This window comes from Pseudophryne corroboree, chromosome 9, assembly GCF_028390025.1.
Source record: "Pseudophryne corroboree isolate aPseCor3 chromosome 9, aPseCor3.hap2, whole genome shotgun sequence".
Taxonomy (NCBI): domain Eukaryota; kingdom Metazoa; phylum Chordata; class Amphibia; order Anura; family Myobatrachidae; genus Pseudophryne; species Pseudophryne corroboree.
Window position 1 is genome coordinate 383,683,519 of NC_086452.1, and position 15,135 is coordinate 383,698,653.

Sequence of the window (15,135 nt, forward strand, 5' to 3'; positions counted from 1 at the left end):
CACGCCCATTTTAATGAGACTACGCCCATTTTAATGAAGCCACACACCCTTGCCAGGAGCGCGCGCGCATGCTTTTTCTTTTCATGTCTATGGGGGGGGGTATTTTTTTTATGCCAATGGGGGGGGGGGGGGCATTTTGACATTTTCCACTGGGAGCCAAACTGGCTAGAAACAGCCCGGCCACCACTCCATCAGTCTAACCCTAACCGTGTAACCGCCCCACAGCCTAACCCTAACCCACCCCTCTCATAGCCTAACCCACCACTCCAACAGTCTAGCACTAACCGTGTAACCCCCCCACAGCCTAACCCTAACCCACCCCTCTCATAGCCTAACCCACCACTCCATCAGTCTAACCCTAACCGTGTAACCCCCCTCCCCCACAGCCTAACCCTAACCCTCTCTGCAGTGTCTAACCCTAACCTCAGTACTTACTGTTGGGATCCATCGGGCTTCTGATCCTCAGGATGCCACTGTTGGCATTCTGACCGTCAGGATCCTGAGCGGCGGGATATTAACTACATGCCATTGTATTAGTATTACAGAATGAGTTTGTGAGTATCTCTTCCGAGTGAAGGAATAGAAAAATTATGGATAACATGTACAAATCAATCTGTCACCTGGGAATATAAATAGAAAGTGAGATGACAAGGAACATTTGCTCTATAATGAGGAAACACACTGCCACATTTCTGACATTTGCTGTGACTTAATGCTATATAATTTGCCTTCACTTTCAACAGATGCTGGGCCCTGTTATAGGACATCTGGCTCCTTGGCCTCTTCGTGCCTACTGAAGAACATATACTGTATACAGATCTATATGTGAACACACCAATAAGAGCGAGTGTCACTTCTGCTATGAAGTCACCTACCATCTTCCGAATGGCTGCATTGGAGTGATTCGCCGCAGTGGAAATAAGCTCCAGGGATTCTGCAATAAGGATGATCCAATTACACATATTAAACATTTAGCTAATGTTGCTCATTACAGTATGGAGCAGTAAGGGGAAAATGCATAGTCACTGTACTGTGTATGGTTATTCACAAACTTTCACTATCAAACATAGCTGATCTCGTGGTAAGCAATGTCACTATTGTGTCAGGAAAAACATCTAACAAGACATAGTTTATAGTTATTAAAAATCATACTCTCGGAATCCTTTCTATCCGGAGAATCCTCGGGCAGTTTCTTTAAATAATCTTTCAGGAGAAGTTCATAGCGAGGAATTCGTTGGACGGGCTCCAGCATGTGATGCTGCAATGTCAGATTCCCACAGACCTCCTCTTTCTGTGGAGAGTGAACATTAGACAGATGTGACCTGTAAATCAGGATATTGCAAGAGAAAACACAGACGCCTCATCCCCATCATGTCATCCTATGCCTTGTTCAACAAATTTACTCCGTAAACGCTGATGTCTCTAAATGAAGCCTGACAGACTGGTCACTGGAATAAAGCTCTGTCCTGTTAATGGCTTGAGTCGAAGTAGACGCCGACAGTGAAACAATCACCAATGTAGATAACATCTTGAGGCGTGGGATATGTAGACAGCAAGTAGGGATAATGGAGGTATGGTATGTTGACATGAGAATATTGACTTTGTTAAAAAGTCGACATTGAACATGTCCACATTCATCATGTAGACACTGATGAAAAGTCGCCATAATAAAATGATGACATATCATCCCTGATTGGTCAGTGGACTTACCTGCTCCCGATGGCTGCAGCGGCATCTTCCGGGACCTGGCGGCCATGTCACTTCCGGTGGAGTTATCTGAAGAAGTGGTGTTCTGACAAGTATACCTGCCGCCCTATCCCTAACCCTCCCTCTAGTGGCTAACTCTAACCTCACCCCACATAGCCTAAATCAAACCACCCCATAGTCCCATAGTGTTGGAAATTCCGAGTGTGATTGAATACTCCCCATAGTGTTCATTGAACCCTATGAAGAAAGTGCCAACAGTACACACATGTTTCCAGAGAGAATGCAATTTGGCCATAAATGAAGTACGTCTTTATCTTGCTGCCAGTATTTACTCTGACCATTGTGGGTACAGTAAGCAATTTCTACATATAGATCAATGAAATCTATTTCCAGTGCCAGCTGAGTGATGCACCCCATGTGATAAATGCTGCTCAACTTGAACATGCAGTGGACCTTAACCTGCCCATGTGATACAAGGTGCCCGTTTGTACATTCCAACTGTACTTGGCTTCAACTTGCTGCACATGTAGAGGACTGGTATATCTTATCTAATCGCGAGTGAAAATGCTGTCAGACTTTAGCTTGCTTTTTTTCAGTTCCGGAAAGAAAATCTATTTATTTATTTACACTCATCTAACAAACAGCATTTCAGGCACACAATAACACTAAACAAAACATAAAATACAAAAAGGTTCCCGGCCAACATACAGTATGTTTTTGACACATTATATATATATATATATATATATATATATATATATATATATATATATATATATATACTCATTTTAAATTTGCATGCCAAGTACAGTACATAGGCATCGTTGCGGACAATAGTGGTACAAGAGATTTCTGCTGCGGGGTACACTGGGCTCCACAAGTCTGGACAATGGGGTGTAGAGTAGAGATGAGCGGGTTCGGTTCCTCGGAATCCGAACCCGCCCGAACTTCAGCTTTTTTTACACGGATCCGAGCGACTCGGATCTTCCCGCCTTGCTCGGTTAACCCGAGCGCGCCCGAACGTCATCATGACGCTGTCGGATTCTTGCGAGGCTCGGATTCTATCGCGAGACTCGGATTCTATATAAGGAGCCGCGCGTCGCCGTCATTTTCACACGTGCATTGAGATTGATAGGGAGAGGACGTGGCTGGCGTCCTCTCCATTTAGATTAGAAGAGAGAGAGTGAGATTGAGACAGAGACACTTGATTTACTGGAGCTTAGGAGTACTAGAGAGTGCAGAGTTTACTAGTGACTGACCACTGACCAGTGACCACCAGTGCAGTTTTATTTAATATAATCCGTTCTCTGCCTGAAAAAAACGATACACAGTGACTCAGTCACATACCATATCTGTGCTCAGCCCAGTGTGCTGCATCATCTATGTATAATATCTGACTGTGCTCACACAGCTTAATTGTGGGGGAGACTGGGGAGCAGTTATAGGTTATAGCAGGAGCCAGGAGTACATATTATTAAAATTAAACAGTGCACACTTTTGCTGCAGGAGTGCCACTGCCAGTGTGACTGACCAGTGACCTGACCACACTGACCACCAGTATAGTATACTATATTGTGATTGCCTGAAAAAGTTAAACACTCGTCGTGTGACTTGTGTGGTGTTTTTTTATTCTATAAAAAACTCATTCTGCTGACAGACAGTGTCCAGCAGGTCCGTCATTATATAATATATACCTGTCCGGCTGCAGTAGTGATATATATATATTTTTTATATCATTATTTATCATCCAGTCGCAGCAGACACAGTACGGTAGTTCACGGCTGTAGCTACCTCTGTGTCGGCACTCGGCAGTCCATCCATAATTGTATACCACCTACCCGTGGTTTTTTTTTTTCTTTATACATACTACATCTCATTATCATCCAGTCTATATTAGCAGCAGACACAGTACAGTACGGTAGTCCACGGCTGTAGCTACCTCTGTGTCGGCACTCGGCAGTCCATCCATAATTGTATACCACCTACCCGTGGTTTTTTTTTTCTTCTTTATACATACTACATCTCATTATCATCCAGTCTATATTAGCAGCAGACACAGTACAGTACGGTAGTCCACGGCTGTAGCTACCTCTGTGTCGGCACTCGGCAGTCCATCCATAATTGTATACCACCTACCCGTGGTTTTTTTTTTCTTCTTTATACATACTACATCTCATTATCATCCAGTCTATATTAGCAGCAGACACAGTACAGTACGGTAGTCCACGGCTGTAGCTACCTCTGTGTCGGCACTCGGCAGTCCGTCCATAATTGTATACCACCTACCCGTGGTTTTTTTTTCTTTCTTCTTTATACATACTACATCTCATTATCATCCAGTCTATATTAGCAGCAGACACAGTACAGTACGGTAGTCCACGGCTGTAGCTACCTCTGTGTCGGCACTCGGCAGTCCATCCATAATTGTATACCACCTACCCGTGGTTTTTTTTTTCTTCTTTATACATACTACATCTCATTATCATCCAGTCTATATTAGCAGCAGACACAGTACAGTACGGTAGTCCACGGCTGTAGCTACCTCTGTGTCGGCACTCGGCAGTCCATCCATAATTGTATACCACCTACCCGTGGTTTTTTTTTCTTTCTTCTTTATACATACTACATCTCATTATCATCCAGTCTATATTAGCAGCAGACACAGTACAGTACGGTAGTCCACGGCTGTAGCTACCTCTGTGTCGGCACTCGGCAGTCCATCCATAATTGTATACCACCTACCCGTGGTTTTTTTTTCTTCTTTATACATACTACATCTCATTATCATCCAGTCTATATTAGCAGCAGACACAGTACAGTACGGTAGTCCACGGCTGTAGCTACCTCTGTGTCGGCACTCGGCAGTCCATCCATAATTGTATACCACCTACCCGTGGTTTTTTTTCTTTCTTCTTTATACATACTACATCTCATTATCAACCAGTCTATATTAGCAGCAGACACAGTACAGTACGGTAGTCCACGGCTGTAGCTACCTCTGTGTCGGCACTCGGCAGTCCGTCCATAATTGTATACCACCTACCCGTGGTTTTTTTTTCTTTCTTCTTTATACATACTACATCTCATTATCATCCAGTCTATATTAGCAGCAGACACAGTACAGTACGGTAGTCCACGGCTGTAGCTACCTCTGTGTCGGCACTCGGCAGTCCATCCATAATTGTATACCACCTACCCGTGTTTTTTTTTTTCTTCTTTATACATACATCTCATTATCATCCAGTCTATATTAGCAGCAGACACAGTACAGTACGGTAGTCCACGGCTGTAGCTACCTCTGTGTCGGCACTCGGCAGTCCATCCATAATTGTATACCACCTACCCGTGGTTTTTTTTCTTTCTTCTTTATACATACTACATCTCATTATCATCCAGTCTATATTAGCAGCAGACACAGTACAGTACGGTAGTCCACGGCTGTAGCTACCTCTGTGTCGGCACTCGGCAGTCCATCCATAATTGTATACCACCTACCCGTGGTTTTTTTTTTCTTCTTTATACATACTACATCTCATTATCATCCAGTCTATATTAGCAGCAGACACAGTACAGTACGGTAGTCCACGGCTGTAGCTACCTCTGTGTCGGCACTCGGCAGTCCATCCATAATTGTATACTAGTATCCATCCATCTCCATTGTTTACCTGAGGTGCCTTTTAGTTGTGCCTATTAAAATATGGAGAACAAAAATGTTGAGGTTCCAAAATTAGGGAAAGATCAAGATCCACTTCCACCTCGTGCTGAAGCTGCTGCCACTAGTCATGGCCGAGACGATGAAATGCCAGCAACGTCGTCTGCCAAGGCCGATGCCCAATGTCATAGTACAGAGCATGTCAAATCCAAAACACCAAATATCAGTAAAAAAAGGACTCCAAAACCTAAAATAAAATTGTCGGAGGAGAAGCGTAAACTTGCCAATATGCCATTTACCACACGGAGTGGCAAGGAACGGCTGAGGCCCTGGCCTATGTTCATGGCTAGTGGTTCAGCTTCACATGAGGATGGAAGCACTCAGCCTCTCGCTAGAAAAATGAAAAGACTCAAGCTGGAAAAAGCACAGCAAAGAACTGTGCGTTCTTCGAAATCCCAAATCCACAAGGAGAGTCCAATTGTGTCGGTTGCGATGCCTGACCTTCCCAACACTGGACGTGAAGAGCATGCGCCTTCCACCATTTGCACGCCCCCTGCAAGTGCTGGAAGGAGCACCCGCAGTCCAGTTCCTGATAGTCAGATTGAAGATGTCAGTGTTGAAGTACACCAGGATGAGGAGGATATGGGTGTTGCTGGCGCTGGGGAGGAAATTGACCAGGAGGATTCTGATGGTGAGGTGGTTTGTTTAAGTCAGGCACCCGGGGAGACACCTGTTGTCTGTGGGAGGAATATGGCCGTTGACATGCCTGGTGAAAATACCAAAAAATTCAGCTCTTCGGTGTGGAAGTATTTCACCAAAAATGCGGACAACATTTGTCAAGCCGTGTGTTCCCTTTGTCAAGCTGTAATAAGTAGGGGTAAGGACGTTAACCACCTCGGAACATCCTCCCTTATACGTCACCTGCAGCGCATTCATAATAAGTCAGTGACAAGTTCAAAAACTTTGGCCGACAGCGGAAGCAGTCCACTGACCAGTAAATCCCTTCCTCTTGTAACCAAGCTCACGCAAACCACCCCACCAACTCCCTCAGTGTCAATTTCCTCCTTCCCCAGGAATGCCAATAGTCCTGCAGGCCATGTCACTGGCAATTCTGATGATTCCTCTCATGCCTGGGATTCCTCCGATGCATCCTTTGTGTGTAACGCCTACTGCTGCTGGCGCTGCTGTTGTTGCTGCTGGGAGTCGATGGTCATCCCAGAGGGGAAGTCGTAAGCCCACTTGTACTACTTCCAGTAAGCAATTGACTGTTCAACAGTCCTTTGCGAGGAAGATGAAATATCACAGCAGTCATCCTGCTGCAAAGCGGATAACTGAGGCCTTGACAACTATGTTGGTGTTAGACGTGCGTCCGGTATCCGCCGTTAGTTCACAGGGAACTAGACAATTTATTGAGGCAGTGTGCCCCCGTTACCAAATACCATCTAGGTTCCACTTCTCTAGGCAGGCGATACCGAGAATGTACACGGACGTCAGAAAAAGACTCACCAGTGTCCTAAAAAATGCAGTTGTACCCAATGTCCACTTAACCACGGACATGTGGACAAGTGGAGCAGGGCAGGGTCAGGACTATATGACTGTGACAGCCCACTGGGTAGATGTATGGACTCCCGCCGCAAGAACAGCAGCGGCGGCACCAGTAGCAGCATCTCGCAAACGCCAACTCTTTCCTAGGCAGGCTACGCTTTGTATCACCGGTTTCCAGAATACGCACACAGCTGAAAACCTCTTACGGCAACTGAGGAAGATCATCGCGGAATGGCTTACCCCAATTGGACTCTCCTGTGGATTTGTGGCATCGGACAACGCCAGCAATATTGTGTGTGCATTAAATATGGGCAAATTCCAGCACGTCCCATGTTTTGCACATACCTTGAATTTGGTGGTGCAGAATTTTTTAAAAAACGACAGGGGCGTGCAAGAGATGCTGTCGGTGGCCAGAAGAATTGCGGGACACTTTCGGCGTACAGGCACCACGTACAGAAGACTGGAGCACCACCAAAAACTACTGAACCTGCCCTGCCATCATCTGAAGCAAGAAGTGGTAACGAGGTGGAATTCAACCCTCTATATGCTTCAGAGGTTGGAGGAGCAGCAAAAGGCCATTCAAGCCTATACAATTGAGCACGATATAGGAGGTGGAATGCACCTGTCTCAAGCGCAGTGGAGAATGATTTCAACGTTGTGCAAGGTTCTGATGCCCTTTGAACTTGCCACACGTGAAGTCAGTTCAGACACTGCCAGCCTGAGTCAGGTCATTCCCCTCATCAGGCTTTTGCAGAAGAAGCTGGAGACATTGAAGGAGGAGCTAACACGGAGCGATTCCGCTAGGCATGTGGGACTTGTGGATGGAGCCCTTAATTCGCTTAACAAGGATTCACGGGTGGTCAATCTGTTGAAATCAGAGCACTACATTTTGGCCACCGTGCTCGATCCTAGATTTAAAGCCTACCTTGGATCTCTCTTTCCGGCAGACACAAGTCTGCTGGGGTTGAAAGACCTGCTGGTGAGAAAATTGTCAAGTCAAGCGGAACGCGACCTGTCAACATCTCCTCCTTCACATTCTCCCGCAACTGGGGGTGCGAGGAAAAGGCTCAGAATTCCGAGCCCACCCGCTGGCGGTGATGCAGGGCAGTCTGGAGCGACTGCTGATGCTGACATCTGGTCCGGACTGAAGGACCCGACAACGATTACGGACATGTCGTCTACTGTCACTGCATATGATTCTCTCAACATTGAAAGAATGGTGGAGGATTATATGAGTGACCGCATCCAAGTAGGCACGTCACACAGTCCGTACTTATACTGGCAGGAAAAAGAGGCAATTTGGAGGCCCTTGCACAAACTGGCTTTATTCTACCTAAGTTGCCCTCCCACAAGTGTGTACTCCGAAAGAGTGTTTAGTGCCGCCGCTCACCTTGTCAGCAATCGGCGTACGAGGTTACATCCAGAAAATGTGGAGAAGATGATGTTCATTAAAATGAATTATAATCAATTCCTCCGCGGAGACATTGACCAGCAGCAATTGCCTCCACAAAGTACACAGGGAGCTGAGATGGTGGATTCCAGTGGGGACGAATTGATAATCTGTGAGGAGGGGGATGTACACGGTGATATATCGGAGGATGATGATGAGGTGGACATCTTGCCTCTGTAGAGCCAGTTTGTGCAAGGAGAGATTAATTGCTTCTTTTTTGGGGGGGGTCCAAACCAACCCGTCATATCAGTCACAGTCGTGTGGCAGACCCTGTCACTGAAATGATGGGTTGGTTAAAGTGTGCATGTCCTGTTTTGTTTATACAACATAAGGGTGGGTGGGAGGGCCCAAGGACAATTCCATCTTGCACCTCTTTTTTCTTTTATTTTTCTTTGCGTCATGTGCTGTTTGGGGAGGGTTTTTTGGAAGGGCCATCCTGCGTGACACTGCAGTGCCACTCCTAGATGGGCCCGGTGTTTGTGTCGGCCACTAGGGTCGCTTATCTTACTCACACAGTCAGCTACCTCATTGCGCCTTTTTCTTTGCGTCATGTGCTGTTTGGGGAGGGTTTTTTGGAAGGGACATCCTGCGTGACACTGCAGTGCCACTCCTAGATGGGCCCGGTGTTTGTGTCGGCCACTAGGGTCGCTTATCTTACTCACACAGTCAGCTACCTCATTGCGCCTCTTTTTTTCTTTGCGTCATGTGCTGTTTGGGGAGGGTTTTTTGGAAGGGACATCCTGCGTGACACTGCAGTGCCACTCCTAGATGGGCCCGGTGTTTGTGTCGGCCACTAGGGTCGCTTATCTTACTCACACAGCGACCTCGGTGCAAATTTTAGGACTAAAAATAATATTGTGAGGTGTGAGGTATTCAGAATAGACTGAAAATGAGTGGAAATTATGGTTTTTGAGGTTAATAATACTTTGGGATCAAAATGACCCCCAAATTCTATGATTTAAGCTGTTTTTTAGGGTTTTTTGAAAAAAACACCCGAATCCAAAACACACCCGAATCCGACAAAAAAAATTCGGTGAGGTTTTGCCAAAACGCGGTCGAACCCAAAACACGGCCGCGGAACCGAACCCAAAACCAAAACACAAAACCCGAAAAATTTCCGGCGCTCATCTCTAGTGTAGAGTAGGATCTTAATCCGAGGCACCAACAGGCTCAAAGCTTTGACTGTTCCCAGAATGCACAGCGCCGCCTCCTATATCACCCCGCCTCCCAGCACAGGAGTTCAGTTTGTCAGTTGGTGCTGCAGTAAGCAGGCACTAAACAGAGGGGCTGCTCCAAGTAGCCCTGAGAAAAGCTTTTTATGAGGTAAAAAGTGAAGACTTCAAGGGCAGCAGCGGTGGTAAATGTCTTGTGACATTCTCTGCTGCAGCTCTGGCTCTCCCCAGTGGCGCTGTACACTCCCGAGTCCTGGTTGCCGGGTACCTACAGCGGAGGCTCCGGTTTTCTTCATGTTAGACACACACGGCTGGGGCTCTCCAGGATCGCGTGGCTGCGATTCGGGAGGTGGTAAGTGGGTACCGCTCGCGGGACCCGGTCTTTATCGCGATCAGGCGCGGTCAGTGGGAGGCGGGCCGCGCGCGCTGGTGGTGGACACTGTGGATACAGGCGATCCCACTAGATCACCAGGGCATGGGCGCAGGTCAGGTTTTCTCTTAAAACCGATTTTAATATCGCCCACAGTACCCGGTGGTTTTGCCAGCAAGGGGGATAAGGCTTAGACCTGAAGCCGCTCCCCCAGCCCCAGGGCGCCATTTCCAGCAAGTGTTCCCGCCCTGGAGATGCATCTCTGTCTTTTCCTCACTCCCCGTCAGTGTCTGCGGCGCCATTACTCCTCAGCTCACTGTTCCTGGGACTGCTTGGGCAAATCCTCCTATGTAAAGCCGCCTGGTTGTCAGCGCTGTGCCTTTACATGACACTTAAGTATTCTACCTGCCTTTTTAGTCAGTGTTAGTAAGAAAGAGTGCATTTAGTCAGGGGTTTATAGTACAAGTACCCTGTGATATACATCCAGTTTCTTACTGTGTAGTGTTATATCTATTGACTATATAGCTGTGTAAGCTAGTCCAGTGCAGTAGTATTGTCTGTAATAACCTCTGCATTGTACAAACTGTGACTATTTGTGTGTGCATTGATAGCTGAGTGGTGTCCATCTCGTGTCTTTCACTCAACTTGCTATCCCTATATTCTATAACCTGAGGGGGCTTGGTGCGTCAGGTGTTATTTAATATAGGATTTTCACAAAGATATACTGTATTATATATTTTTCTCTGTGATTTAGTCACCATATCTCTCCTTTATCTCTGCTGGTGCTGACTACACTGCGCAGGGGTTTGGGTTTAGGGATATAGTGCTGCTAATAATTGTACTGTGTTACCTCATACTGCAAGTTATATCATGTCTGCTTCTGAGGGTAACGGTTCTGGGGCGGAACACACTGCTGGTGTTGCTGAAGCCACAGGCACATATGGGGAGAATATAGCAGCTGTGGGCTCTGGTTCTGGGGGCTCCTTGTCCCCCAGTGGGACTGTGGCAATGGAGGCACATACTGACCCTCCGTGGGCCGCTTTTTCCACGCTTCTGCATACGCTAGTTCATAAACTAACACCCCCTATGGGACCCCCAATGCCGGTACAACCGTATGTGGTCCCTGCAGCTAACCCGCCGTGGGCGGACGATTTATCTGCTCAATTAAAGAAGTTGAACCAGTCCCTGACTACTAAAGAGTCTGACCATCGCTCGCCTAAGTCCAAGAGGTCCTCTAAGCGAGCGCTCGTCTCCTCACAATCCACTGCTGTCACTGACACCTCGTCTGATGAAGACAGCACATACACTGACCCCACAGGTTCTGACTCAGATACGGCTGATGGGGAGGGTAGTTCACATGTGGATGTTCCTGATCTTTTGGAGGCCATTAAGTTAATTCTGCAGATTACGGATGATCCCGAGCCATCCGTTCCTCCTAAGAAACCAGATAGGTTCAAGCGTCAGAAGGTGATTAAACAAGTTTTACCTCACTCTGACCACCTAGTGGATATACGTCAGGAACCCTGGCAAAGCCCGGGTACGAAGTTTGTGCCTCAAAAGAAGATGCTGGCTCGCTATCCCCTCGCGCCAGAGCTGTCTAAGAATTGGGAAACGCCTCCTCCAGTAGACTCACATGTGGCTAGGATGGTGGTTTTCTCAGCTCTACCTGTCACTACCGTCACGTCTCTAAAAGAGCCTACGGATAAACGTGTCGAGGGTTGTCTAAAAGCGATTTACACCCTCACGAGTGCTGCACAAAGGCCCACTATTGCAGCTACATGGGCGTCAGAGGCTATTGAAGCATGGGCCTTGGAGTTAGAAGCTGAAATCTCCTCTGACCATGCTAGACAATGCTTGTCATATATTGTCACAGCTTCTCGCTATATTAAAGAGGCGGCTTCTGATGCCGGTATCCTAGTAGCCAAGGCCTCTATTACGTCAGTCCTGGCTCGCAGGATATTGTGGCTGAGATCCTGGTCTGTGGATCTGGACTCTAGAAAAACCCTGGAGGTACTCCCTTTCAAGGGGGATATTCTGTTTGGGGAGGACTTAAATAAGATAGTGGCTGACTTGGCTACTGCCAAAACTGCCTGTCTGCCTAATACAGCTCCTTCTGTGTCGAAGGCCAAAGGCACGTCCTTTCGCCCCTTTCGTCCTTCAGGTAAAGCAAAAGGTCAGGCGTACCATAAGCAGGCCCGCACTTCCAAACCTGGTAAGCCGAAGCCCAAAAGAGCCTGGGCTGCCCGTCAGCCAGCAGCCAAGACCGATAAGACTGCCGCATGATGGGGTGAGCCTCCCCCTGGGGGATCCCAGGGTGGGGGGCCGGCTTCTAGGGTATACCCAGGAATGGTTGAAGACCACTTCAGATGCCTGGTACGGGAAGTCGTCATTCGAGGTTACGCCATAGCCTTCAAAAACCGACCCCCTCATCGATTTTGCCAGACAGACGTCCCGTCGGACCAGATAAAGGCAAACACTCAGCATTCGGTGGTACAGACCCTCCTGGATACAGGAGTCGTAGTACAGGTGCCGGGGGTACTATTCTCTGCTGTTTTCTAGTCCCGAAACCGAATGGGTCCTCCCGTCCCATTCTCAACCTCAAGGCACTGAACAAGTTTGTGAAGGTTTCCAAGTTCCGGATGGAAACCCTTCGCTCTATAGTTCTGGCCTTGGAACCTGGGGACTACATGGTCTCCCTGGACATACAGGATGCTTACCTGCATATTCCTATAGCAGTCTCACATCAACAATACCTGAGGTTCGCTATTGGCAACCTCCATTACCAGTTTCGGGCGTTACCTTTTGGTTTAACAATGGCTCCGCGAGTCTTCACCAAAGTTGGTACTCCGCCATCAAGGGGTCAGGATACTGCCGTATCTGGACGACTTGTTAATCCTGGTAAATTCCCCAGATCTTCTCCTGCGTCATTTGGATATGACGGTCCGGTTTCTACAAGCCCACGGGTGGCTCATCAACTGGAAGAAATCATCCCTTGTCCCTGCTCAGAGCATGGTGCATCTGGGAGCGCTGTTGGACACTCACAACCAGAGGTTGTTCTTGTCTCAGGAGAAAGTCCTGAAACTTCAGGACAGGATTAGTTGCTTCCTTTCTCGTCCGCAAGTGTCGATACATTCGGCAATGCAGGTGCTGGGCCTCATGGTATCAGCATTCGACATGGTGGAGTATGCTCAATTCCATTCTCGCCCCCTCCAGAAGCTGATACAAGCCAAGTGGGATGGCCTGCCTCAACGGATCAGGTCTCAAATGATCTCTTTGACTCCGGAGGTCCGTCTGTCGCTGCTCTGGTGGCTCCAGGACCGACAACTGTGCAGAGGCCGTCCCTTCTGGATATCCAACTGGGTCCTGTTGACGACAGATGCCAGTCTAAGAGGCTGGGGCGCGGTGCTGGAGCAGCACTCCTTGCAGGGTCAGTGGACCAAGGAGGAATCTCTCCTCTCGATCAACATTCTGGAATTGCGGGCTGTCTTCAATGCGTTGAACCTAGCCCAGCATTTGATTCAGAACCGTCCTGTTCAAGTACAGTCGGACAACGCCACCACAGTGGCTTACATGAATCATCAAGGCGGCACTCGAAGCCGTTTGGCAATGAAGGAAGCCTCACGGATTCTACGTTGGGCAGAATGCCATCTACCGGCAATATCGGCTATATTCATTCCTGGGGTCCTGAATTGGGAAGCAGACTTTCTCAGTCGTCAGGACGTGCATGCCGGCGAGTGGGGCCTCCATCCAGAAGTGTTTCAACTCCTCGTGGAAAGGTGGGGTCTTCCAGATGTGGATCTGATGGCGTCTCGACACAATCACAAGGTTCCGGTCTTCGGGGCAAGGATAAGGGATCCTCAAGCAGCATTCGTGGATGCGCTGGCAGCGCCGTAGAGGTTTCGGCTGCCGTACGTGTTCCCTCCGGTGTCACTCCTGCCCAGGGTAATTCGGAAGTTCAAGCAAGAAAAAGCAAATCTGCTTCTCATAGCTCCGGCGTGGCCCAGACGGCACTGGTTCTCAGACCTGCAAGGCCTATCGTCAGAGTGTCCACTTCTACTTCCACAATGCCCAGACCTCCTCGTTCAGGGACCCTGTGTCTACCAGGACCTAGCCCGGCTGTCTTTGACGGCGTGGCTCTTAAAGCTTCCGTCTTAAGAGCTAAGGGTTTTTCTGAAGAGGTCATTAAAACTATGCTGCGGGCCGGGAAACCGGCCTCTGCTCGGATTTACCATCGGGTCTGGCATTCCTACTTTGTTTGGTGCGCATCTAACCATTATGACACTTCCAAGTTTAGTACAGCAAAACTTTTGGCTTTTCTACAGCAGGGCCTAGATTTAGGCCTGCGTCTGGCCTCCCTCAAGGTTCATATATCTGCCTTGTCGGTGTGGTTTCAGAGAAAAATTGTGACTTTACCTGATGTTCATACTTTCACTCAGAGTGTGTTGCGTATCCAACCTCCCTATGTCCCGCCTGTGGCTCCTTAGGACTTGTCGTGGTTTTGGAGGCGTTGCAGGAGCCTCCATTTGAACCTCTTGGTTCAGCTGACCTTAAGTGGCTTTCCCTTAAGGTGGTGTTCTTGCTGGCTATTGCCTCTGCTAGTAGAGTGTTGGATTTGGGTGCCTTGTCTTGTAGTTCCCCATATCTGATTTTTCACCGTGACCGGGCGGTTCTTAGGACTCGTCCTGGATATTTACCTAAGGTGGTTTCTTCGTTCCACCTTAATCAGGAGATTGTGGTTCCAGCTTTTGTCTCTTCTGATTTGTCTCCCAAAGAGCGGTCTTTGGATGTGGTACGGGCTCTCCGTATCTTTGTGAAGAGAACTGCTTCTATTCGAAAGTCTGATTCTCTCTTTGTTTTGTTTGGATTTCACAAACGTGGCTGGCCTGCTCACAAGCAGACCCTGGCCAGGTGGATTAGAATGGTGATTGCGCATGCTTATGTGAAGGCTGGTCTGTCAGCTCCTGTTCACATTACGGCCCATTCTACTCGGTCTGTTGGACCTTCTTGGGCGGCCCAACGTGGTGCGACCCTTGATCAATTGTGCAAGGCGGCTACGTGGTCCTCCGGGAACACGTTCATAAGGTTCTATGCCTTCGATACTGCCGCTTCCCAGGATGCTTCCTTTGGACGCCGGGTTCTTGTGCCCGCTACAGTGCGTCCCCTCCCACAAGAACTGCTTTAGGACATCCCCATTGTCCAGACTTGTGGAGCCCAGTGTACCCCGCAGCAGAAAACGAGT

At 48.1% G+C, this 15,135-nt stretch overlaps 1 protein-coding gene across 2 annotated transcripts in view; it reads right to left on the bottom strand.

The window, feature by feature from the left end:
- Positions 1 to 15,135, bottom strand: part of FGD3 (FYVE, RhoGEF and PH domain containing 3) — a 421,797-nt gene that overhangs the window by 140,360 nt on the left and 266,302 nt on the right. For both annotated transcript variants that reach the window (XM_063940801.1, XM_063940800.1), the window contains exons 8-9: positions 1,153 to 1,291; positions 876 to 934 (exon numbers count right to left, since the gene is read on the bottom strand). In XM_063940801.1, the coding sequence (XP_063796871.1) occupies positions 876 to 934; positions 1,153 to 1,291 (198 nt within the window). The remainder of the gene's footprint in view (positions 1 to 875; positions 935 to 1,152; positions 1,292 to 15,135) is intronic.